General features: G+C 45.7%; 1 protein-coding gene across 5 annotated transcripts in view; it reads left to right on the top strand.

Annotated features, from left to right (window-relative positions):
* Positions 1 to 19,429, top strand: part of xpnpep3 (X-prolyl aminopeptidase 3, mitochondrial) — a 65,123-nt gene extending 45,694 nt beyond the window's left edge. For 2 of the 5 annotated variants that reach the window (XM_070861635.1, XM_070861636.1), the window contains 3 exons: positions 11,120 to 11,303; positions 13,629 to 13,749; positions 15,734 to 19,429. In XM_070861635.1, coding sequence (XP_070717736.1) covers positions 11,120 to 11,303; positions 13,629 to 13,749; positions 15,734 to 15,897 — 469 coding nt within the window. In that variant the 3' untranslated portion in view covers positions 15,898 to 19,429. The other 3 variants (XM_070861638.1, XM_070861639.1, XM_070861637.1) reach the window with 3 other exon arrangements.
* The last annotated feature ends 7,858 nt before the right edge of the window (positions 19,430 to 27,287 follow it).

A 27,287-nucleotide genomic window follows, 5' to 3' on the forward strand; every position in this document is an offset into this window, starting at 1 on the left:
GAAGGAGCTCCGAGTAGAGCGCTTGCTTTGGGAGTCTCGTGTCTGGCATGCGGACCAGGTGGCCTGCCTAGCAGACCTGATCGAGTGTGGTCAGTGCTTCAATGCTGGTGATGTTAGCCTGAATGAGGACATAGAAACATAGAAACATAGAAAATAGGTGCAGGAGTAGGCCATTCGGCCCTTCTAGCCTGCACCGCCATTCAATGAGTTCATGGCTGAACATGCAACTTCAGTACTCCATTCCTGCTTTCTCACCATACCCCTTGATTCCCCTAGTAGTAAGGACTCCATCTAACTCCTTTTTGAATATATTTAGTGAATTGGCCTCAACAACTTTCTGTGGTAGAGAATTCCACAGGTTCACCACTCTCTGGGTGAAGAAATTCCTCCTCATCTCGGTCCTAAATGGCTTACCCCTTATCCTTAGACTGTGTCCCCTGGTTCTGGACTTCCCCAACATTGGGAACATTCTTCCTGCATCTAACCTGTCTAACCCCGTCAGAATTTTAAACGTTTCTATGAGGTCCCCTCTCATTCTTCTGAACTCCAGTGAATACAAGCCCAGTTGATCCAGTCTTTCTTGATAGGTCAGTCCCGCCATCCCGGGAATCAGTCTGGTGACCCTTCGCTGCACTCCCTCAATAGCAAGAATGTCCTTCCTCAGGTTAGGAGACCAAAACTGTACACAATACTCCAGATGTGGCCTCACCAAGGCCCTGTACAACTGTAGCAACACCTCCCTGCCCCTGTACTCAAATCCCCTCACTATGAAGGCCAACATGCCATTTGCTTTCTTAACGGCCTGCTGTACCTGCATGCCAACCTTCAATGACTGATGTACCATGACACCCAGGTCTCGTTGCACCTCCCCTTTTCCTAATCTGTCACCATTCAGATAATAGTCTGTCTCTCTGTTTTTACCACCAAAGTGGATAACCTCACATTTATCCACATTATACTTCATCTGCCATGCATTTGCCCACTCACCTAACCTATCCAAGTCGCTCTGCAGCCTCATAGCATCCTCCTCGCAGCTCACACTGTCACCCAACTTAGTGTCATCCGCAAATTTGGAGATACTACATTTAATCCCCTCGTCTAAATCATTAATGTACAGTGTAAACAGCTGGGGCCCCAGCACAGAACCTTGCGGTACCCCACTAGTCACTGCCTGCCATTCTGAAAAGTCCCCATTTACTCCTACTCTTTGCTTCCTGTCTGACAAGCAGTTCTCAATCCACGTCAGCACACTACCCCCAATCCCATTTGCTTTGACTTTGCACATTAATCTCTTGTGTGGGACCTTGTCGAAAGCCTTCTGAAAGTCCAAATATACCACATCAACTGGTTCTCCCTTGTCCACTCTACTGGAAACATCCTCAAAAAATTCCAGAAGATTTGTCAAGCGTGATTTCCCTTTCACAAATCCATGCTGACTTGGACCTATCATGTCACCTCTTTCCAAATGCACTGCTATGACATCCTTAATAATTGATTCCATCATTTTACCCACTACCGATGTCAGGCTGACCGGTCTGTAGTTCCCTGTTATCTCTCTCCCTCCTTTTTTAAAAAGTGGGGTTACATTGGCTACCCTCCACTCCATAGGAACTGATCCAGAGTCAATGGAATGTTGGAAAATGACTGTCAATGCATCCACTATTTCCAAGGCCACCTCCTTAAGTACTCTGGGATGCAGTCTATCAGGCCCTGGGGATTTATTGGCCTTCCATCCCACCAATTTCCCCAACACAATTTCCCGACTAATAAGGATTTCCCTCAGTTCCTCCTCCTTACTAGACCCTCCGACCCCTTTTATATCCGGAAGGTTGTTTGTGTCCTCCTCAGTGAATACCGAACCAAAGTACTTGTTCAATTGGTCCGCCATTTCTTTGTTCCCCGTTATGACTTCCCCTGATTCTGACTGCAGGGGACCTACGTTTGTCTTTACTAACCTTTTTCTCTTTACATATCTATAGAAACTTTTGCAATCAGTCTTAATGTTCCCTGCAAGCTTCTTCTCGTACTCCATTTTCCCTGCCCTAATCAAACCCTTTGTCCTCCTCTGCTGAGTTCTAAATTTCTCCCAGTCCCCGGGTTCGCTGCTATTTCTGGCCAATTTGTATGCCACTTCCTTGGCTTTAATACTATCCCTGATTTCCCTTGATAGCCACGGTTGGTGCGCCTGTCCGCCCAGGGGATTTGTAGGTTCTTGTGGAGACATCGTTGCTGATATTTCTCCAGCAACTTGAGGTGTCTACTGTACATGGTCCATGCCTCTGAGCCATACAGCAGGTAGAAACATAGAAACATAGAAAATAGGTGCAGGAGTAGGCCATTCGGCCCTTCGAGCCTGCACCGCCATTCAATGAGTTCATGGCTGAACATGCAACTTCAGTACTCCATTCCTGCTTTCTCGCCATTCCCCTTGATCCCCCTAGTAGTAAGGACTACATCTAACTCCTTTTTGAATATATTTAGTGAATTGGCCTCAACAACTTTCTGTGGTAGAGAATTCCACAGAACACCACTCTCTAGGTGAAGAAGTTTCTCCTCATCTCGGTCCTAAATGGCTTACCCCTTATCCTTAGACTGTGTCCCCTGGTTCTGGACTTCCCCAACATCAGGAACATTCGTCCTGCATCGAACCTGTCTAAACCCATCAGAATTTTAAACGTTTCTATGAGGTCCCCTCTCATTCTTCTGAACTCCATTGAATACAAGCCCAGTTGATCGAGTCTTTCTTGATATATCAGTCCCGCCATCCCAGGAATCAGTCTGGTGAACCTTCGCTGCACTCCCTCAATAGCAAGAATGTCCTTCCTCAAGTTAGGAGACCAAAACTGTACACAATACTCCAGATGTGGCCTCACCAAGGCCCTGTACTACTGTAGTAACACCTCCCTGCCCCTGTACTCAAATCCCCTCGCTATGAAGGCCAACATGCCATTTGCTTTCTTAACCGCCTGTTGTACCTGCATGCCAACCTTCAATGACTGATGTACCATGACACCCAGGTCTCGTTGCACCTCCCCTTTTCCTAATCTGTCACCATTCAGATAATAGTCTGTCTCTCTGTTTTTACTACCAAAGTGGATAACCTCACATTTATCCACATTATACTTCATCTGCCTTGCATTTGCCCACTCACCTAACCTATCCAAGTCACTCTGCAGCCTCATAGCATCTTCCTCACAGCTCACACTGCCACCCAACTTAGTGTCATCCGCAAATTTGGAGATACTATATTTAATCCCCTCGTCTAAATCATTAATGTACAATGTAAACAGCTGGGGCCCCAGTACAGAGCCTTGCGGTACCCCACCAGTCACTGCCTGCCATTCTGAAAAGTACCCATTTACTCCTACTCTTTGCTTCCTGTCTGCCAACCAGTACTCAATCCACGTCAGCACACTACCCCCAATCCCATGTGCTTTAACTTTGCACATTAATCTCTTGTGTGGGACCTTGTCGAAAGCCTTCTGAAAGTCCAAATACACTACGTCAACTGGTTCTCCCTTGTCCACTCTACTGGAAACATCCTCAAAAAATTCCAGAAGATTTGTCAAGCATGATTTCCCTTTCACAAATCCATGCTGACTTGGACCTATCATGTCACCTCTTTCCAAATGCGCTGCTATGACATCCTTAATAATTGATTCCATCATTTTACCCACTACCGATGTCAGGCTGACCGGTCTATAATTCCCTGTTTTCTCTCTCCCTCCTTTCTTAAAAAGTGGGGTTACATTGGCTACCCTCCACTCCATAGGAACTGATCCAGAGTCAATGGAATGTTGGAAAATGCCTGTCAATGCATCCACTATTTCCAAGGCCACCTCCTGGGATGCAGTCCATCAGGCCCTGGGGATTTTTCGGCCTTCATCCCATCAATTTCCCCAACACAATTTCCCGACTAATAAGGATTTCCCTCAGTTCCTCCTTCTTACTAGACCCTCTGACCCCTTTTATATCCGGAAGGTTGTTTGTGTCCTCCTTAGTGAATACCGAACCAAAGTACTTGTTCAATTGGTCTGCCATTTCTTTGTTCCCCGTTATGACTTCCCCTGATTCTGACTGCAGGGGACCTACGTTGGTCTTTACTAACCTTTTTCTCTTTACATATCTATAGAAGCTTTTGCAGTTCGTTTTAATGTTCCCTGCAAGCTTCCTCTCGTACTTTATTTTCCCTGCCCTAATCAAACCCTTTGTCCTCCTCTGCTGAGTTCTAAATTTCTCGCAGTCCCTGGGTTAGCTGCTATTTCTGGCCAATTTGTATGCCACTTCCTTGGCTTTAATACTATCCTTGATTTCCCTTGATAGCCACGGTTGAGCCACCTTCCCTTTTTTATTTTTATGCCAGACAGGGATGTATAATTGTTGTAGTTCATCCATGCGGTCTCTAAATGTCTGCCATTGCCCATCCACTGTCAACCCCTTAAGTATCATTCGCCAATCTATCCTAGCCAATTCACGCCTCATACCTTCAAAGTTACCCTTCTTTAAGTTCTGGACCATGGTCTCTGAATTAACTGTTTCATTCTCCATCCTAATGTAGAATTCCACCATATTATGGTCACTCTTCCCCAAGGGGCCTCGCACAACGAGATTGCTAATTAATCCTCTCTCATTACACAACACCCAGTCTAAGATGGCCTCTCCCCTAGTTGGTTCCTCGACATATTGGTCTAGAAAACCATCCCTTATGCACGCCAGGAAATCCTCCTCCACCGTATTGCTTCCAGTTTGGTTAGCCCAATCTATATGCATATTAAAGCCACCCATGATAACTGCTGCACCTTTATTGCATGCACCCCTAATTTCCTGTTTGATGCCCTCCCCAACATCACTACTACTATTTGGAGGTCTGTACACAACTCCCACTAACGTTTTTTGCCCTTTGGTGTTCTGCAGCTCTACCCATATAGATTCCACATCATCCAAGCTAATGTCCTTCCTAACTATTGCATTAATCTCCTCTTTAACCAGCAATGCTACCCCACCTCCTTTTCCTTTTATTCTATCCTTCCTCAATGTTGAATACCCTTGGATGTTGAGTTCCCAGCCCTGATCATCCTGGAGCCACGTCTCTGTAATCCTAATCACATCATATCTGTTAACATCTATTTTCACAGTTAATTCATCCACCTTATTACGGATACTCCTTGCATTAAGACACAAAGCCTTCAGGCTTGTTTTTTTAACATTCTTTGTCCTTTTAGAATTATGATGTAGTGTGGCCCTTTTTGTTTCTTGCCTTTGTTTACTCAGCCTTCCACTATTGCTTTTTACCTTTCTACCATCTGTTTCTGACTCCATATTACTTCGCCCTGTCTCGCTGCATAGGTTCCCATCCCCCTGCCATATTAGTTTAAACATTGCCAAACTGCATTAGAAAATGTTACCCCCAGGACATCAGTTCCAGTCCTGCCCAAGTGCAGACCGTCTCTTTTACATAAGAACATAAGAATTAGGAACAGGAGTAGGCCATCTAGCCCCTCGAGCCCGCTCCGCCATTCAATAAGATCATGGCTGATCTGGTCGTGGACTCAGCTCCACTTACCCGCCCTCTCCCCGTAACCCTTAATTCCCTTATTGGTTAAAAATCTATCTATCTTTGACTTGAAAAAATTCAATGAGCTAGCCTCAACTGCTTTCTTGGGCAGAGAATTCCACAGATTCACAACCCTCTGGGAGAAGAAATTTTTTCTCAACTCGGTTTTAAATTGGCTTCTCCGTATTTTGAGGCTGTGCCCCCTAGTTCTAGTCTCCCCCACCAATGGAAACAACCTCTCTGCCTCTATCTTGTCTATCCCTTTCATGATTTTAAATATTTCTATAAGATCACCCCTCATCCTTCTGAACTCCAAGGAGTAAAGACCCAGTCTACTCAATCTATCATCATAAGGTAACCCCCTCATTTCTGGAATCAACCTAGTGAATCGTCTCTGTACCCCTTCCAAAGCTAGTATATCCTTCCTTAAGTAAGGTGACCAAAACTGCATGCAGTACTCCAGGTGCGGCCTTACCAATACCTTATACAGTTGCAGCAAGACCTCCCTGCTTTTGTACTCCATCCCTTTCGCAATGAAGGCCAATATTCCATTTGCCTTCCTGATTACCTGCTGCACCTGCAAACTAACCTTTTGGGATTCATGCACAAGGACTCCCAGGTCCCTTTGCACCACAGCATGTTGTAATTTCTCCCCATTCAAATAATATTCCCTTTTACTGTTTTTTTTCCCAAGGTGGATGACCTCACACTTTCCGACATTGTATTCCATCTGCCAAACCTTAGCCCATTCGCTTAACCTATCCAAATCTCCTTGCAGTCTCTCTGAGTCCTCTACACAACCCACTTTCCCACTAATCTTAGTGTCATCTGCAAATTTTGTTGCACTACACTCCATCCCCTCTTCTAGGTCATCTATGTATATTGTAAACAGTTGTGGTCCCAGCACTGATCCCTGTGGCACACCACTAACCACTGATTTCCAACCGGAAAAGGACCCATTTATCCCGACTCTCTGCTTTCTGTTAGCCAGCCAATTCTCTATCCATGCTAATACATTTCCTCTGACTCCGCGTACCTTTATCTTCTGTAGTAACCTTTTGTGTGGCACCTTATCGAATGCCTTTTGGAAATCTAAATACACCACATCCATCGGTACACCTCTATCCACCATGCTCGTTATATCCTCAAAGAATTCCAGTAAGTTAGTTAAACATGATTTCCCTTTCATGAATCCATGCTGCGTCTGCTTGATTGCACTATTCCTATCCAGATGTCCCGCTATTTCTTCCTTAATGATAGTTTCAAGCATTTTCCCCACTACAGATGTTAAACTAACCGGCCTATAGTTACCTGCCTTTTGCCTGCCCCCTTTTTTAAACAGAGGCGTTACATTAGCTGCTCTCCAATCCGCTGGTACCTCCCCAGAGTCCAGAGAATTTTGGTAGATTATAACGAATGCATCTGCTATAACTTCAGCCATCTCTTTTAATACCCTGGGATGTATTTCATCAGGACCAGGGGACTTGTCTACCTTCAGTCCCATTAGCCTGTCCAGCACTACCCCCCCCTAGTGATAGTGATTGTCTCAAGGTCCTCCCTTCCCACATTCCTCTGGCCTGCAAATTTTGGCATTGTTTTTGTGTCTTCCACTGTGAAGATGGAAGCAAAATAATTGTTTAAGGTCTCAGCCATTTCCACATTTCCCATTATTAAATCTCCCTTCTCATCTTCTAAGGGACCAACATTTACTTTAGTCACTCTCTTCCGTTTTATATATCGGTAAAAGCTTTTACTATCTGTTTTTATGTTTTGCGCCAGTTTACTTTCGTAATCTATCTTTCATTTCATAGAAACATAGAAACATAGAAAATAGGTGCAGGAGCAGGCCATTCAGCCCTTCTAGCCTGCACCGCCATTCAATGAGTTCATGGCTGAACATGAAACTTCAGTACCCCCTTCCTGCTTTCTCGCCATAACCCTTGATCCCCCGAGTAGTAAGGACTTCATCTAACTCCCTTTTGAATATATTTAGTGAATTGGCCTCAACTACTTTCTGTGGTAGAGAATTCCACAGGTTCACCACTCTCTGGGTGAAGAATTTCTCCTCATCTCGGTCCTAAATGGCTTACCCCTTATCCTCAGACTGTGACCCCTGGTTCTGGACCTCCCCAACATTGGGAACATTCTTTCTGCATCTAACCTGTCTAAACCCGTCAGAATTTTAAACGTTTCTATGAGGTCCCCTCTCATTCTTCTGAACTCCAGTGAATACAAGCCCAATTGATCCAATCTTTCTTGATAGGTCAGTCCCGCCATCCCGGGAATCAGTCTGGTGAACCTTCGCTGCACTCCCTCAATAGCAAGAATGTCCTTCCTCAAGTTAGGAGACCAAAACTGTACACAATACTCCAGGTGTGGCCTCACCAAGGCCCTGTACAACTGTAGCAACACCTCCCTGCCCCTGTATTCAAATCCCCTCGCTATGAAGGCCAACATGCCATTTGCTTTCTTAACCGCCTGCTGTACCTGCATGCCAACCTTCTTTATTGCTTTCTTAGTCATTCTTTGCTGTCGTTTAAAATGTTCCCAATCTTCTAGTTTCCCACTAACCTTGGCCACCTTATACGCATTGGTTTTTAATTTGATACTCTCCTTTATTTCCTTGGTTATCCACGGCTGGTTATCACTTCTCTTGCCGCCCTTCTTTTTCACTGGAATATATTTTATTTGCGCACTATGAAAGAGCTCCTTAAAAGTCCTCCACGGTTCCTCAATTGTGCCACCGTTTAGTCCTTGTTTCCGGTCTACTTTAGCCAACTCTGCCCTCATCCCACTGTAGTCCCCTTTGTTTCAGCATAGTACGCTCGTTTCTGATACAACTTCCTCATCCTCAATCTGTATTACAAATTCAACCATATTGTGATCACTCATTCCGAGAGGATCTTTTACGAGGAGATCGTTTATTTTTCCTGTCTCATTACACAGGACCAGATCCAAGATGGCTTGCTCCCTTGTAGGCTCTGTTACATACTGTTCTAAGAAACAATCCCGTATGCATTCTATGAATTCCTCCTCCAGGCTACCTCCTGCGATTTGATTTGACCAGTCGATATGTCGGTTAAAATCCCCCATGACTACTGTCGTTCCTTTTTCACATGCCTCCATTATTCCCTTGATTATTGCCCGCCCCACCGTGAAGTTATTATTTGGGGGCCTATAAACTACGCCGACCAGTGACTTTTTCCCCTTACTATCTCTAATCTCCACCCACAATGATTCAACATTTTGTTCATTGGAGCCAATATCATCCCTCACAACTGCCCTGATATCATCCTTTATTAACAGAGCTACCCCACCTCCTTTCCCTTCTTGCCTATCTTTCTGAATCGTCAGATACCCCTGTATGTTTAATTCCCAGTCTTGGCCACCTTGCAACCATGTAATTTGTAATGATTTGTGCCGTCAACTCATTTACTTTATTTTACCTTTTGTACAGGTCCCACTTCCCCCAGATCTGGTTCCAATGTCCCAGGAATTTGAATCCCTCCCTCTTGCACCACTGCTCAAGCCACGTATTTATTCTAACTGTCCTGCTCCCTCTACTCTGATTAGCATGTGGCACTGATAGCAATCCAGAGATTACTACCTTTGAGGTCCTACTTTTTAATTTAACTCCTAGCTCCCTAAATTCAGCTTGTAGGACCGCTTCCCGCTTCTTACCTATATCGTTGGTACCTACATGTACCACGACAACTGGCTGTTCACCCTCCCTCTCCAGAATGCTCTGCAGCCGCTCCGAGACATCCTTGACCCTTGCACCAGGGAGGAAACATACCATCCTAGAGTCTCGGTTGCGGCCGCAGAAACTCCTATCTATTCCCCTTACAAAGAGTCCCCTATCACTATCGCTCTCCCACTCTTTTTCCCGCCCTTCTGTGCAGCAGAGCCACCCATGGTGCCATGAACCTGGCTGCTGGTGCCTTCCCCTGGTAAGTCATCTCCCCCAACAGTATTCAAACGGTATATCTGTTTTGGAGGGAGATGACCGCAGGGGACTCCTGCACTACCTTCCTGCTCTTGCCTTGTCTCTTGGTCACCCATTCATTATCTGTCCTAACCCTTACCTGCGGTGTGACCAACTCACTAAATGTGCTATACACAACATTCTCAGCATTGTGCATGCTCCAGAGTGAGTCCATCCGCAGCTCCAGTGCTGTCATGCGGTCTGTCAGGAGCTGCAGATGGACACACTTTCCGCACACATAGTAGTGTCCCTGACTTCCCACATAGCACAGGAGGTATTACTACACCCCTTAGACCATGAGCTTGGTGGCAGTTTTGAGGGCCTGATCTTCAAACACTCTTTTCCTCAGGCGACCGAAGGCTGCACCGGCGCACTGGAGGCGGTGTTGGATCTCGTCGTCGATGCCTCACTCAGTGTCCTCATTCAGGCTAACATCCCCAGCATTGAAGCACTGACCACACTCAATCAGCTCCGCATGCCAGACACGAGACTCCCAAAGCAAGTTGATAGGAGGCTCCCGAGATATGGGAAGTGGTCCACGGTGTCCAGGGCCGCACCGTGGATCTTGATGACGGGGGGGTGGGTAGTGCTGTGTGGCGAGGACAGGCTGGTGGAGGACCTTTGTCTTATGGATGTTTAGCCTAAGGCCCATACTTTCGTACGCCTCAGTCAATACGTCGACTATGTCCTGGAGTGCAGCCTCTGTCTGTACGCAGAGTACTGTAGCTCGACGACAGAGGTTGGGGTGGTCTTGGACCTGGCCTGGAGACGGCGCAGGTTCCCACTGGCTCTGCAGTTTAGTTCCACTCCAGCGGGGAGCTTGTTTGACTGTGAGGTGGAGCATGGCAGCGAGAAAGATTGAGAAGAGGGTTGGGGCGATGACGCAGCCCTGTTTGACCCCGGTCCGGGCATCCGAAACGGAGGAGGACACTCCATAGACCCTCGCGGTTGACAGTGTCAAAGGCTTTTGTAAGGTCGAAGAAGGCCATGCATGAGGGCTGGCGCACTGCAAAGGTCATGTCCGTTGTGCCCCGTAGGGGACGAAATCCGCACTGTGACTCCGGGAGGAGCTCCTCGGCCACGGGAAGAAGACGGTTGAGGAGGACTCTAGCGACAACTTTCCCAGTGGCTGATAGCAGGGAGCCACTGTGGCAACGACAGAGGAGATTTAATTATAGGGTATTTGCAGTAACGGTGTGCCCCCAGTAACGGTGTGCCCCCAGTAACGGTGTGCCCCCAGTAACGGTCCCCCAGTAACGGTGTACCCCCAGTAACGGTCCCCCAGTAACGGTGTGCCCCCAGTAACGGTCCCCCAGTAATGGTGTGCCCCCAGTAACGGTCCCCCAGTAACGGTGTACCCCCAGTAACGGTCCCCCAGTAACGGTGTACCCCCAGTAACGATGTACCCACGAAAGTGGCCTGTTTCTGTGCTGTAGTAGTATTATTAGGCAGTCCCTCGTATCGAGGATGTAATTTCTCCTAACCTCCCTCCTGTGAAAATATATGACACATAAAAGTGTGAATTCATTGCTGCTGATGTCCTGCTAGCAAATGCCATGTAATGATGTGTTGTGTTGCAGCTTCACGGGGCCTCAGTCCGAGCTATACCAGGCCGTCCTTGATGTGCAGAAGTCCTGCCTGAGTCTCTGCACCCCTACACTCAGTCTGGAGAACATCTATGCTTTCATGCTGACCGCACTCGGACAGAAGCTGAAAGACCTGGGGATCCTGCAGCAACACTCCAAGGAGCTCGACACTTATAAGGTGAACACTAAAGCCTGAGGTGGTTATACCCTGTAGCTTCAGCTCACTGATTAGGAGACAGTTACGGTGGAGTTTGTAAACCGTCGGAAGGCGAGGGGGCTGCATGTTAGCATTAAATGATAAGACACCAGTTCTATTCCTGTGATTCTACAACAACAACTTGTCTCCACCCCTGCCCCATCTCATCTGCTGCTGAAAACCTCGACCATGCCTTTGTTACCTCGAGACTTGACTATTCCAACGCAGTCCTGGCTGGCCTCCCACATTCTACCCTATGTAAACTGGAGGTGATCCAAAACTCGGTTGCCTGTATCCTAACTCGCACCAAATCCCACTCACCCATCACCCCCTGTGCTCGCTGACCTACATTGGCTCCCGGTTAAGCAACGTCTCGATTTCAAAATTCTCGTTCTGCTTACAAATCCCTCCATGGCCTCGTCCCTCCCTATCTGTAATCTCCTCCAGCCCCACAACCCTACCCCCCAAGATGTCTGCCCTCCTGAACATCCCTGATTATAATCGCTCAACCATTGGTGGCCGTGCCGTTTGTTGCCTAGGCCCCCAAGCTCTGGAACTCCCTCCCTAAACCTCTCCGCCTCTCTACCTCTCTTTCCTCCTTCAAGTCGCTCCTTAAAACCTACCTATATATGGTCACCTGTGCTAATTTCTACTTATGTGGCTCGGTGTCAAATTTTTATCGCAAAATACTCCTGTGAAGCGCCTTGGGATGTTTCACTACATTAAAGGCGCTATATAAATTCAAGTTGTTGTTATATAGCACCTTCAACATAGTAAAAAGTCCTAAGGTGCTTCACAGGAGCCTTATAAAATAAAATTTGACACCGAGCCACATAAGGAGAAATAAGCACAGATGACCAAAAGCTTGTTCAAAGAGGCCAACTGGTCTATGCTGGCGTTTATGCTCCACACAAGCCGCCTCCCACCCCTCTTCATCTAACCTATCAGCAAACCGCTACAATCAGCTGTATGAGAGCGGCCCGGCTAAAGCCACCATATCATTTTCTCCCATTCACAGGTGACTTCTCTGAGCTTGGGACCTCCACGTATAGGCAACTGGCGTGAGCCTCACAATGTACCAATGAAAGAAAGAAAGAAAGAACTTGCATCTATATAGCGCCCCTCATATCCGCAGGATGTCCCAATACGTTTTGCGAGCAATTAATTATGTTTGAAGTGTAGTCGGTCTTTTGTCGCCAAGCTCAGCGGGTGGTTTGATGGACAGCCCACGAACAGAAATCTCAGCACGGACTGCGCTACAACCTAGAACCTCTGGTCCCTATGTTTTAGCGTTGCTCTGCCCGGTGTTTTACCCCACTATACCATGCCTCACTCCAGGGCTCGAGCATGTAATCTGGACTGTCACAGGTCCCGCCTTTCAGGTGGGCTATTAAACCCGTCTGCCTGTTCGGGTGGACATTAAAAAAAAGGGCGGGGCCAAGATTTATTCCCCAAGCAACACCACTAACTGGTCACTTACCTCATTTGCTGTTTGTGGGATCTTGCTGTTCACAAGTTACAGCACAGATATAGACCATTCAGCCCAACTGGTCCGTGGCGGTGCTCCACACGAGCCTCCTCCACGTCATCTTACGCCATCAACATATCCTTCTATTCCTTTCACCCTCGTGTGTTTATCCAGCTTCCCCTTAAATGCATCTTCGCCTCAACCACCCCCTGTGGGAGCGAGTTTCACATTCTCACCGCTCTCTGGGTAAAGAAGTTTCTCCTGAATTCCCTATTGGATTTATTGGTGACTGTCTTATATTTATGACCCCTCGTAACCAATGTTCCCGCTAATTTTTGGGTGGGGGTGCACGTCCCCTTTAAGAGGCTGCGTGGCCCATTCGAACTTCCGCGCATGCGCAGTTTTTTAATTGAGAAAGCGTCAAGCGGCCTGCGCGGGAGCTTCGAACATCTGCGTGATCGCGCAGCTAAACGGGAGCATTGCTCGGAGCCAATGTCCCCATCATTTATTTTGGGGCCGTCCGGCCCCTTTAGCGGGCTGCGCGGACTATTCAAAATTCCGCGCATGCGCGATTTTTTTCCCATTTAAAAGCAGGATCACCAGCTGCACGGGACTGCCGGAGCGCTGCACGGCCACACAGCTTAAAGGGAACATTGCTCATAACTGCACTTCAAAAGTAACACCTCATCTGCAACGTGCTGCAAATAAATAAGTAAAGAAATAAATCTTTTCTTAATCCACTAGAGGAGTCGCCCTTTTATATATTTAGCACATGTTGGACATTGAGATTTGGCCATTGTCGTTGAAGCAAAGTTCCGTTCTGTGGCCTGTTCCAACAGGCTGTGCGGAAGTACTGCCCACACCACGTCGGACATTACCTGGGGATGGATGTCCATGACACACCGGATATCTCGCGGTCCGTCGCCCTGCAGCCTGGCATGGTGGTGACCATTGAACCTGGTAAGAAAGTTAGGGCCAACTATAAGTTTATAAAGCTTTGAGTCCTACACAGTACAAGGTCGATGATCAGAATAAGTGCCCGACAGCTGGTTTGCCCCGAGCCAAATTCTAACATGTGTTCAGATAATCATAACCCGCAATATGGACATCTACATTACAATAAAACACACTTGTCGATATGCCTGCCAATCAGTGTGTCAGTCTCTCTACAGCAAACAGTCCACAGTCTATTTAAAAAGAGCCTCTATGAACTACAGCAAACAGAACTCATGACCGAAACTACAGCAACGTCTCCAGCAAAATGTAACTAATAACGTGACTGAGATCCCCCCCCAGCCCCCCATTGCTGTCTTTATGTGGCCGGAGGGGATCTCTCTCTCTCTTTCTCCCTCTTTCGCTCTCTCACTCCCTCTCTCTCCCCTCCCTCCTTCCCTCCAGGAAGATGCCTCTGCAACAGTCACTTTGGCATTGGGAATTCACACCAGGTAGTGCAGGAAAAGAAAGGTGTTAAAAGGCCGTCACACTCCAAGGGACCGTGGTAATCTAAACTACTATTCATACTCACCCCCTTCCCATATTCCCATATATCCCGATCTCCTTTGGAATTTTTACACTGGAGAGGAAGTGATTGCCGATACCCATTGGGCCAGTCTAGAAGGTCACCGATTTCTTACCCCACTTTCCCAACAAATATTTATCCATCACCCTCTTAAAGTTTATAAGAGCCTCCACTTCCACAGCCTCCCTGCTTTAAACTGCTCCACATGTTTGGTACCCTCTGCGTAAACAAATGATATCTTAACTAGGTTTCAAGGTTGCAGCTTTCTGAAACTCCATCCATGACTAATCCTAGCCCTTTCCCCCCCCCCCACCCCCAAACCCTCTCTCTGCTCGAGACCCGCCTCCTTCCTAATAGTGGGTATATCTTAACTTGATCTACAAGTTAAAGCTACCAAGTAAAGAAGCACTAGAACTGGTCCCCTTTCTCTTTCTTGGTAGAAATGCCAGTTCCTTCCTTCCTTCCTTCCTTCCTTCCTTCCTTCCTTCCTTCCTTCCTTCCTTCCTTCCTTCCTTTCCTTCCTTTCCTTCCTTTCCTTCCTTCCTTTCCTTCCTTCCTTTCCTTCCTTCCTTTCCTCCTTTCCTTCCTTCCTTCCTTCCCTCCTTCCTTCCCTCCCCTCCCTCCCTTCCTTCCATCCCTCCCTCCCCTCTTTCCCCCCCTCCCTTCCCTCTTTCCCCCCCTCCCTTCCATCCCTTCCTTCCCTCCCTCCCTTCCTTCCTTCCCTCCCCTCCTTCCCTCCCCTCCCTCCCTCCCTTCCTTACTTCCCTCCCTTCCTTACTTCCCCTCCTTCCTTACTTCCCCTCCTTCCTTCCTTCCTTCCTCCCTTCCTCCCTTCCTCCCCCCTTTTAGGAAAATGCCTGACCTCTGCCACAGTCACTTGGACATTGGGAATTCAAGCCGTATGATGTTAACCCACATCTTCCCACACACTCCAGCAATATGCACCAGTCTCCCACCACAGTGACTGTTTTATTTCAGACCTTGACCCTCGCCGTGCCTCTGATAAATGTGCCTTGGCTCAGTGGGCAGCACACTCGGCTCTGAGTCAGAAGGCTGTGGGTTGAAGTCCCACTCCAGGAACTTGAGCACATAAATCTAGGCTGACACTCCCACTGCAGTGCTGAGGGAGCGCTGCACTGTCGGATGAGACGTTAAACCGAGGCCCCACCCGCTCTCTCAGGTGGACGTAAAAGATCCCATGGCACTATTTCAAAGAAGAGCAGGGGAGTTCTCCTTGGTTCCTGGCCAATATTTATCCCTCAATCAACATCACTAAAACAGATTATCTGGTTATTATCACATTGCTGTTTGTGGGAGCTTGCTGTGCGTAAATTGGCTGCCACGTTTCCCAAAGCTGTAAAGTGCTTTGAGACGTCCGGTGGTTGTGAAAGGCACTATATAAATGCAAGTCTTGTCTTTCTACAGGAATCTACATCCCAGAAGATGACATATCAGCTCCGCCAAGGCTTAGGGGAATTGGAATTCGGATTGAGGACGACGTCTTGATAACGGAGGAGGCGCCGGTCATTCTTTCTGCAGACTGTCCCAAGGAATTGTTTGAATTAGAACAGATCTGGGGCCGCCATTGATGAGCAGCCCTTTGCAGTGGATACTCGATCCATCAACGACTTGGGCATGCTGTAAGTGACAGAGAAGGTCACAAGTGAATCCAGCATCTCCACTCAGTTAGTGGTGACTCTGCATGCCTTGCAGGGATGTCAGATTGTCCAAATATGTAAAACCACAATAGTATTTATCGATCCTTCAGGACAGACGATTATATGGCAATGAGTGGTGAGGATTGAGAGACTGAACTAGGTGATGCTGCAAGGCACAGGAGCAACTTTTTTTGATTCAAATAATGGATAGGAAAACATAGGAACAAGAGTAGATCTTTTAACCGCTCAAGCCTGTTCCGTCATTCAATGAGATCATGGCTGATCTGTGATCTAACTCCATCTTCACGCCTTTGCCCCATATCCCAAATACCTTTGGTTAACAGAACGCTATCAATCTCCGATTTATAATTAACAATTGGCCCAGCATCAAGGAAGAGAGCTCCAACTTCAACCGCCCTCTGTGTGAAAGGTCTGGCACTATATCCTCCCCAAGACTCCCCAACCAGCAGAAATAGTTTCTCTCTATCTAACATAAGAAATAGGAACAGGAGTCGGCCATTTGGCCCTTCGAGTCTGCTCCGCCATTCATGGCTGATCTGATCTTGGCCACAACACCACTTCCCTGCCCACTCCCCATAACCCTTGACTCCCTTATCGTTCAAAAATCTGTCCATCACCACCTTAAATATATTCAATGACCCGGCCTCCACAGCTCTCTGAATTAGAAAATTCCAAAGATTCATGATCCCCTAAGAGAAGAAATTCCTCCCTCATTTTTGTTTTAAATGGGCGACCCCTTATTCTGAAATACCCTATCGGTTCCCCTTAATATCTTGAAAACTTCGATCAAATCATCCCTTAACCTTCCAAATTCCAGGGAATACAACCCTAATTTGTGTAATCTTGTAATTTAACCCCTTGAAGCCCGGGTATCATTCTGGTAAACCTACGCTGCACTCCCTCCAAGGCCAATATATCCTTCCTAAGGTGTGGTGTCCAGACCTGCTCACGGCTGCTGCATTGAACAGTCCTATACAGTCACGGGACAACAAAGCATCATGATCCTCGATAACCGCCGGCGATCACACTATCTCCCGGCGGAGGCAAAAACCCTCGGCCAATTCAGAGGAAATAAATCTGGAATAAATAAATCCCACTTCCGAAGGCGATAAAAGCAAATTGCCGGAGACTGCAGTGACCATGAGGCACATTTGAGAGATACCCCATCCACTTTTACACTGTGACATCAGCTACAGTTGGGAACTCATTCAACTCCCCTTCAAACACACGTGAATCTGCAACTCCTTCCAACAATGTTTCATCTAATTACAGAAGTAAGACTTATTTTCATTGTAATCTCTCCCACCTATAATTTTGGCGTCGACACAGCTTAGTGTCTGACCTCACCCGTTAAAGAAAGAAAGACTTGAATTTATATAGCGTCTTTAATGATCACCGGACGTCCCAAAATGCTTTACAGCCAATGAAGTACTTTTTGGAGTGTAGTCGCTGTTGTAATGTATGAAACGCGGCAGCCATATTGCGCACAGCAAGCTCCCACAAACAGCAATGTGATAATGAGCAGATAATCTGTTTTACTGATGTTGTTTGAGGGATATATATTTGTCCAGGGCACCAGGGATAACTCCCCTGTTATTCTAAATAGTGCCATGGGATCTTTTACATCCACCTGAGAGGGCAGACGGGGCCTCGGTTTAACGTCTCATCCGAAAGTCCTGAGGTCATGAAAGGCGCTATAGAAATGCAAGTCTTTCATTCTGTTCTTTCTCAATGATTCAGGTTGAGGCCTTTTCATCAGAACCGTCTAAATTCTGACAAAAAAATCCTCTACATTAAATAACACAGCACAGAAGGGGGCCATTCGGCCCATCGAGTCTGCGTCGGCTCTTTTGAAGAGCAAACCAGTCAGTCCCTCTCTCCCCACTATAGAATCATAGAATAGTAAGCTGGTTTTAACATAACATAAGAAATAGGAGCAGGAGTAGGCCATACGGCCCCTCGAGCCTGCTCCGCCATTTAATAAGATCATGGCTGATCTGATCATGGACTCAGGTCCACTTCCCCGCCCGCTCCCCATTACCCCTTAATCCCTTATCGGTTAAGAAACTGTCTATTTCTGTCTTAAATTTATTCAATGTCCCGACTTCCATAGCTCTCTGAGGCAGCGAATTCCACAGATTTACAATCTTCTGAGAGAAGAAATTCCTCCTCATCTCAGTTTTAAATGGACGGCCCTTTATTCTAAGATTATGCCCCCTAGTTCTAGTCTCCCCCACCAGTGGAAACATCCTCTCTGCACCCTACTCTGCAACTACTTCCAGAGTTCTGTTTATTTTTTTATCTGTATTTGCTGCACCATCGCGATGGTTGGCCGACTGTTGTGTGTGGAATAGTTACCGCTTGTCGCACCCAAAGATTCCTGAAAACTGCAGCAGGTTGCCTGGTGCATCTCATGGCAGAGTGTGTGAGGTGGCCCAGTGATTTTTACTGATCAATATATTAGTTACTGTGCAATCTCAAGTTATTACTTGCAAACTCCACCCCACAACATTAGAATCTGACAGCACCGAAGAAGACCATTCCTTCCGCCATCGGTGGGCACCGGAGGGACTGCGGTGCATAGTCGACACCAGGAACAACAACATGCTTTCATTTGATTAAGTTTCGTCTTGTTCTACTTATAATTTGGAGTCTATTGTTTGCGTCCCTTTTAAAAGGGGGCAATTTTGTTCATTTGACTTCTATTGACGATACCTGGGCCATCCGAATTGGCATTTTATATGCGTCAGAAGGAGGCCATTTGGCCCATCGAGTCCGTGCCGGCTCCTTGAAAGTCCCACTTGTAAGGATTAAAATGTCTTAAGAAATTCCAGGGAGTGTCGTGTCCAAAACAGCCTTGAAAGTATAATTAATGAAATAAATGACTCCCTCATACCATGGTGGAAATGGACTCTATATTTTGCATGTAATGTGTGAAGGAATTTCCATCCTTCGCACACTGGGAATTCATTGCAATGGCTTGGCAGTGTGAAATTTGCACTGCCTAATAGGTAAATCAGTGTACCAAGGCAGTGAAAGTGATTGTACACCCCTGGCAGTGATCAATGTGCCCTGTTTTTTTTTGGTACGCAGACCCTTTGACTGGCTGTGCAGCCCATTCAATTGTTCGCCCACGTGCAGTTATTTACATTGAGCCGGCTGTGAGCGGTCTGCTCAGGACCTCCAGACTGCTGCGTGGCCACACAGCTTAGCGGCAACGTTGGCAGTGATCCCTCCCACAAACAGTACAATTCACTGCTATCACTTTAATGCCCCGCAGCATTCCCACTCCAACATCTCCGTCCTCGGCCTCCAACACTGTTCCAATGAAGTTCAACGCAAGCTCGAGGAACAGCACCTCATCTTTCGTTTAGGCACTTTGCAGCCTTCTGCACTCAACATCAAGTTCAACTATTTCAGACCGTAACCTCTGCCCATATTTTTTTTTTACAAACCCCCCCCCCCCAAGCTTATGTATTTTTCTCTTTGTCTCCCCTGGCAGCTGGTAATTATTCCTCCATTCACACCCTCTCTAGACTAATCTTTTTCTAACTTCATTACCATCTCAAGTCGCCCCATCATCCCTTTTTTCTCTCAAGTCTCTCAAATCTCTCCTGCCTTCCACCCAATCACAGACCTTCCCTTTTGTTCTTTGCTCCCCTCCCCCTTTCAGTGCTCCTTAAGAATCTGTTCATTTCGAACATTCGCCAGTTCTAACGAAGGATCGTCAACCTGAAACGTTAACTCTGTTTCTCCACAGATGCTGCCTGACCTGCTGAGATTTCCAGCATTTTCTGCTTTTATTTCAGCCCTTGCTGTATTTTTATACAATTAGCGACATGCAAGCAGCAATGATTTACGTTAACCGCTAATAGATATCGCAAAGTGTTTTACTCTCAATTTTCCATAGCAGCGTGGTTCATGACGTGTGAAGACAGATCTCACCACCCATATTCATCACGCAGTGGGCAAACCCATGCAACAAACCTTCTCAATTCGAGAGGAAATTATTTGTTCTGGGAAGTGGGCGACACTTTATTGCCCGTCCCTAGTTGCCCCGAGAGCATTAAGAGTCAACTGGAGGCAGGCCAGACTAGGTAGGTGATAGTAGTGAACTAATGAGCTTTTACCCCAATCCGGCAGCTTTCATGGTCACTGTTACAAGAATTAGGAGCAGGAGTCAGCCATACAACCTCTCGAGCCTGCTGCGCCATTCAATAAGATCATGGCTGAACTTCTACCTCAACTCCACTTTCCCACCCACTCCCCATATCTCTTGATTCCCTTAATGCCGAAAAATCTATCAATCTCTGTCTTGAATATGCTCATCATCCAAGCATCCACAGCCATCTGGGGTAGACAATTCCAAAGATTCACCACACTCGTGAGTGAAGGTATTTCTCCTCATCATTGTCCTAAATGGCTGTCCCCTTACTCTGAGACCATGATCCCTAGTTCTAGACACTCCAGCCAGGTGAAACAGCCTCTCAGTGTCTATTTTGTCAAACCCCCCCTCAGAATCTTACAGGTTTCCATGACAGCACCTCTCATTCTTGTATAGGCCAGAGAGTATCGCCCCATTGTTCCCTGATGCCAGCCCATTAAGTGGCAGAATTCAATTTCACAACTTGGCTTGAGCTTGTAACCTGTGGGTTACTGGTCCAAAACCATAATCACTGGGCTAGCGAACCCTTCCTCTGCTCCATATCCCTCTCCCTATCCTCAGCTCCTTAGATCTTGGTTATCCTGTTGGGAGAAAAGAAAGGAAAGATTTGCATTTATATAGCCCCTTTTACGACCTCAGGATATCCCAAAGCACCTCATAGCCACCTAAGTACTTTGTTGAAGTGTAGTCACTGTTGTAATGTAGGAAACATGGTAGCCAATTTGCGCACAGCAAGCTCCCACAACAGCAATGTGATAATGACCAGATAATCTGTTTTTCTTATGTTGATTGAGGGATAAATTTTGGCCTAGGACACTAGGGAAAACTCCCCTGCTCTTCGAATAGCACCATGGATCATTTACATCCACCTGAGAGGGCAAATGAGGCCTCGGTTCAATACCTCATCCAAAAGACGGCACCTCCGACAGTGCAGCACTCCATCAACTGAGCCACAGCTGAGGGAGTTGGGTGCTCACTGATCCCTCTCGGTCAGGCGCAGTGCATATTGAGAGCACCACGTTCTCATTTTATTTCTGTGATATATTCACAGAGCACAGCACACACAGCTTCCTAACATGGCAGGCAGCTCTCTCGGAAGTCTCCGGAAATCTGTCTGGTTCTGTTTATTATTAACCCTGCACTTGCAGTACACACTACGTCCACATCCACAGTGTCGAGCTACAAACATTACAAGCTTACAGACATTACACTTCTCCCTCCTTAATGAAGAAGCCATTATAACAAACATACATAACTTTCATGTTTATACATAACGCAGGATATAAACTTTTTTTTTTCCACATTTACAAATTTAAATTTACCACTTGTTTTCTGTTCGAAGAGGATACCTTCGCTCTCGAACAGAACCTTTCAAACATGGAGTCGATTTCACACTCATTCGAGGCTCATCCTGAGGAACGTTTTCCTCCACGGAATTTCCTTGATTTTCATTTGAACTTACTCTAACTTCAGGCTCTTTGTTTTCCTGACTCGGACTCAGACTTTAATTCTGATTCTCTCCTGGATTTGTTTCCAGTACATTGGATTTAGGATTTGCTACTGGTGTATCAAAACTATCTGATGAGTCAGAAATAATTGAATCATTTCCACCTTCAACTCCTTCCATGTCTGTAGGTAAAATATGATCAATATGAACAAACCTGACCTGTCCATTATCAAACATCTTTACCAAATATGTGCGAGGACCACATATCTTCACCACTCTTCCTGGTAACCACTTTAACCATTTATGGTGATGGTTCTTCACTCTCACCTTCTGGTTTAATTTCACACTTCTCTCTTTTACTCTACCTTTATCATGATTTTCTGTCTTAATTGTGTCTCTTCTACGGACTGTGCCAAATTTGGCTTTAACAACGAGAATCTGGTTCGTGGCTGTCGTTTGAGAAACAACTCTGCTGGTGTTCTACCAGTAGTTGTATGAGGAGTATTTCGACATGTAATCAAAAAAATAGCCAATTTGTGATCCAATGACAACTGTCGTTTCCTTGGATTTGGATCTAACATTTGTTTTATGAGGGCACGTTTTACAATTTGTACAGTGCGCTCTGCTGCACCATTCGAGGCAGGATGGTATGGTGGAACCTTGGTATGTTTCACACCATTTTTGCTCGTGAATTGTGGAAATTCTTCTGAATGAAATTGTGGTGCATTATCCGAAACAATTTCTTCAGGGAGGCCAAATGCAGAAAATAATTTTCGTAAAATGTCCAATTTTTACTTGTTATTATTTTCCACATTGGAAACACCTCAACCCACTTCGAATGGCTATCAATCACAATGAACAATTGTTATCCTTCTAACTCCGCAAAATCAATATGTAGCCTTTGCCACACCCTGGGAGGCCATTTCCATGGCTGTAATGGTACTGCTGGTGGTTGCTTGCTTACCGATTGACATGTCATACACTGACTCACGATGTACTCTATATCTTTATCAAGACCTGACCACCATAAATAACTGCATGCAAAACTCTTGGTCAAGCACATTCCCAGGTGCTGGTCATGGAGTCTCCTAATAATTTGGACCTGAATTTATGTGGTATAACCACTCTTGCACCCCACATGATACAATCTTTATCAACTGATAATTCATTCCTACGAATGAAGAATGGATGTGTATCATTGTCTGTTACCTGGTTTGGCCATCCATTTGCAGTATACTCATACACCTTTGACATCATTGGGTTACGTTTAGTTGCTCTACTAATCTCTTCAACTGTAACTGGCAGTTCATCAATGTTTGAAAAGTAAAACATTTCTTCCCTATCGGGTGTAACTTGTGATGGGGAAGGCAATCTAGGCATTGCATCAGCATTACCATGATCAGCTGATCATCTGCATTCAATATCATACGTATATGCTGACAAAAGCAAAGCCCATCTCTGCATTCGGGCTACAGCTAATGTTGGAACTGGGGACTTTGGATGGAGGATTGCTGTTAGGGGCTTATGGTCCATAACGATGGTAAACTTACGACCATACAAGTATTTGTGAAACTTCTTGACCCCAAAAACTAATGCCAAAGCTTCCCTTTCAATTTGCGCATAATTACTCTCACTGGCACAGAGAGTGCATGAAGCAAAAGCAATTGGCCTCTCCTCCCCACTACTTAATACATGATAGATTACTGGCCCAACTCCATTCGGAGAGGCATCACATACTAGCTTAATCTCCTTAGATATGTCAACATGAACTAACATAGTGCTCGCTACCAAATTGCTTTTGCACTCCTTGAATGCTGTATGGCATTCTTTTGACCACTTCCAATGGACCTGTTTTTTCAAAAGTTCATTCAGTGGATGTAATACTGTAGCCAAATTTGGTAGGAACTTTCCATAATAGTTCAAAAGACCCAAGAATGAACGAAGTTCAGTGACATTCCTGGGAGTGGGTACATTTCTGATCGCATCCAATTTTTCCATAGTTGGATGTAAACCATCTTTGTCTACTCTGTACCCGAAGTACTCCACTGAGTTTTTAAATAACTCACACTTATGAGCAAACACTTGTACTCTGTGCTTCTCTAGCCGTTTGAGGACTTCATTCAATATGTTATGAATTTGCCTATTTGGTGCTGAAATTAGTAGGTCATCCAAATAACATACTACCCTTTCAGTACCTTGCAAAATCTGGTTCATCACCCCTTGGAATATGGCAGGGGCGGAAGACACTCCAAACGGTAGCCTATTAAATTGATATAGGCCTAGATGAGTATTTATAGTCAAACATGACTTGGACTCCTCATCTAGTTCAAGCTGTAAGTAGGCATTCGTAAGATCCAGTTTTGAGAAGGTCTGACCACCTGTCAGTGTTGTGAACAAATCTATATTCGGCAATGTATTGGGGACATTACCCTCTAGAACCTGGTTTACGGTTACTTTATAATCACCACACAATCTTACCTTATCGTCGGACTTAGGTACAACAACAATGGGTGTAGCCCAATTACATCGATCGATCTTACAAATAATGTTCTCAGTCTCTAGTCTTTTGAGTTCTTACTCAACTTTCTCCTTGAGTACATATGGTATGGAATGTGGCTTGTAGTAAACCGATATAGCGTCCTTCTGTACCCTGACACTTGCCTTGAAGCCTTGGATCGGACTGTCCGTTTCGCAGAACACCTTCAGATCCTTCTTGATAACCTCATCCGTTGATGAAAATCTCGCTTCCACACAGAAAATCTTACTCCAATCCAGCTTCAGTGAGCTCAACCAATTTCTTCCTAGTAAGGCAGGCTTGTCTCCTTTCACTACTATTAGAGGCAAGTTCTGAAATTGATCTTTATATTTCACCGATACGGTGATATGACCTACCACAGGAATTTTCTCTCCCGAGTAGCCTCGCAGCTCTATCTTGGATTTCTCCATTTGGAAATCATGCAATTTGTCGAGGTACAGTGACTCCGGTACTACACTCACGGATGCACCCATGTCAATTTCCATTGGTATCTTGAATCCCGCAACATCTGTGTGGATTTTGATGCTTTCCGATTCGCTGTCCGTTAACCTCGTGTTCCTGATGACGTGTAACTCTAACATCTCCTCGTCCTGTTGTTGTTCTCTTTGGATTTCTACTCGTGGCTTTGAACGCTGGACTCATAGCTTTGAAAGCTGGTTTACCCTTCAGTCGGCCTGCCTTCACAAGATGCCCAATCTTTCTGCAGAAGAAACACTCTGCCTTCACGTATGGACAACTTTGAGCAATGTGTTGTCCCAGGCACCTATAGCACGACTTCGACGCTCTGTTAGAATTTCCAGTTTCTGAGACTTTGGGCCCCCACCATCTTTTACTTTGAACCTGCAGGTGATTTACCTCGGTTGACTGACGACAGTAATTATTATTTAATTCTCGGGAATATTGTTCGGCCATGCTCATCGACCTCGCTGTCTGACAAGCAATCTCAAAAGTCAGGTCATCCGTCGTCAATAACTTCCTTCTGATCGCATCATTTTTCACCCTACAAACAAAACGATCCCATAATGCTCGGTTTTGAAAGTTTCCAAAATTACAGTGCATCGATAGCTTTTTTAATGCAATGATGTAACCACTGATACTTTCATCAGCCTTTTGATTCCAAATCCTGAAACGATAGCTTTCAGCAATTTCTAACCGTTTGGGGTTATAGTGCTGCTCCAGCTTCGTTAAAATCTCTTTAAGCGTTGTGTCCTTTGGCTCGTCAGGCACAAGCAGATTTACAAGGGTTTCGTACAATGCCGGACCTGCCTCCGATAAGAAGATCGCTCTCTGATGTTAAAACAAAGCCCGGTTCTGGACTGCATTGTCTGGAACTTCGATTATGTTATTTGCAGTGAAATACATTTCTAGCCGATCCACATACGCTTTAAAGCGTTCCCGGTCGTGTCTATATTCCTCCAAATGTCCGATTACACCTGCGGGTGCTGCCATTTTAATCTCTAGCTGTTCACACCGTGTGCTGTATTTTACCTCCGACTTTTTAGCTTTTTTCCAAAGACAGAAACTTCCAAAGTCTCTTTATCGGCTGGCTGAATCCTTCACCAACAAAATTTAAGCTTTAAATCATCCAAAAAAATCCCATCTCAATCGCCAAATGTGATATATTCACAGAGCACAGCACACACAGCTTCCTAACATGACAGGCAGCTCTCTTGGAAGTCTCCGGAAATCTGCCTGGTTCTGTTTATTATAACTCTGCATTTGCAGTACACAATACGTCCACATCCACAGTGTGGAGCTACAAACATTACAAGCTTACAGACATTACAATTTCTGCAAATATCTTCCTGGCAATTTTTTTATTAAGGTGATTTTTGTCATACTGTTTTGTCCGTGTGTGTGTAGTCTCTGAGTCAGAAGGTTGTGGGTTCAAGTTCCACTCTAGAGACGTGAGCACAGAAATCTAGGCTAACACTCCCAGTGCAGTGCTGAGGAAATGCTGTACTTGTCAGAGTTGCCGTCTTTCAGATGAGACATTAAACCGAGGCCCTGTCTGCTCTCTCAGGTAGCCGTAACAGTTTCTTAAACGATAAGGGAATAAGGGGTTATGGAGAGCGGGCAGGGAAGTGGACCTGAGTCCATGATCGGATCAGCCATGATCGTGTTGAATGGCAGAGCAGGCTCGAGGGGCTGTGTGACCTACTCCTGCTCCTATTATGTTCCAATGTAAAAGATTCCACGGCACTATTTGGAAGAAGAGCAGAGGAGTTTTCCCCGGTGTCCTGGCCAATATTTATCCCTCAACCATCATCAAACCTGATTATCTGGTCACTATCACATTGCTGTTTGTGGGAGCTTGCTGTGCCCAAATTGGCTGCCTCCTTTCCTACATTACAACAGTGACTACACTTCAGAAGTACTTCATTGGCTGTAAAGTGGTTTGGGACATCCTGAGGACCTGAAAAGTGCAATATAAATGCAAGTCTTTCTCTTGCGAGAGCGTCCGATAACCGTCACACTGTTAAACCAAGGTCATAAACAGCACTACAGCAAGGCAAATAATTTTTTTCTTTTTTTGCACTTTTCAAAAGTGGGTAAAAATCACAAGAAAATATTTAGTGGAAAATGAAAGAAAATAAAACCTTGCGCAGTTGAAAAAACGTGTCAGTATTCTGTCTGTGATGTCTGTAAAAAGCCAGAGATTTCAGACTCCTCAGCTGACTTTATTTTTGAAACAATAAAATCTGTTATTAAAGTAAGACTTGCAGTAGAACCTTTTACATTTTGTATTTTTCCCCTCTATTTGTGTATCTTTCACACTCATCCCTGCTGGTTTGTGGCCTGTCACTGGCTGCTGCATTTCCCTTCAGTCACTACACAACTATAGGTAACACGAGGAAAGGGAATTTGATGCAGCGGGTTGTTACAATCTGCCTGGGTGGTGGAAGGAGATTCTGTCGTAACTTTTCAAAGGGAATTGGATAAATACTTGGAAGGGGAAACATTTGAAGGGCTCTGGGGAAAAAGCAGAGGGCTAGGAACAATTGGATAGCTCTTTGAAAGAGCTGGCATAGGCACGATGGGCTGTATCATTCTATGCTTCTACTCCATTGGTTGTAAAGTGCTTTGAGACGTCTGGTGGTCGTGAAAGGCGCTATATAAATCCAAGTCTTTCTTTCATTGGGTGAAGCACT

Source organism: Pristiophorus japonicus, chromosome 19, assembly GCF_044704955.1.
Source record: "Pristiophorus japonicus isolate sPriJap1 chromosome 19, sPriJap1.hap1, whole genome shotgun sequence".
In the NCBI taxonomy this organism is placed as follows: domain Eukaryota; kingdom Metazoa; phylum Chordata; class Chondrichthyes; family Pristiophoridae; genus Pristiophorus; species Pristiophorus japonicus.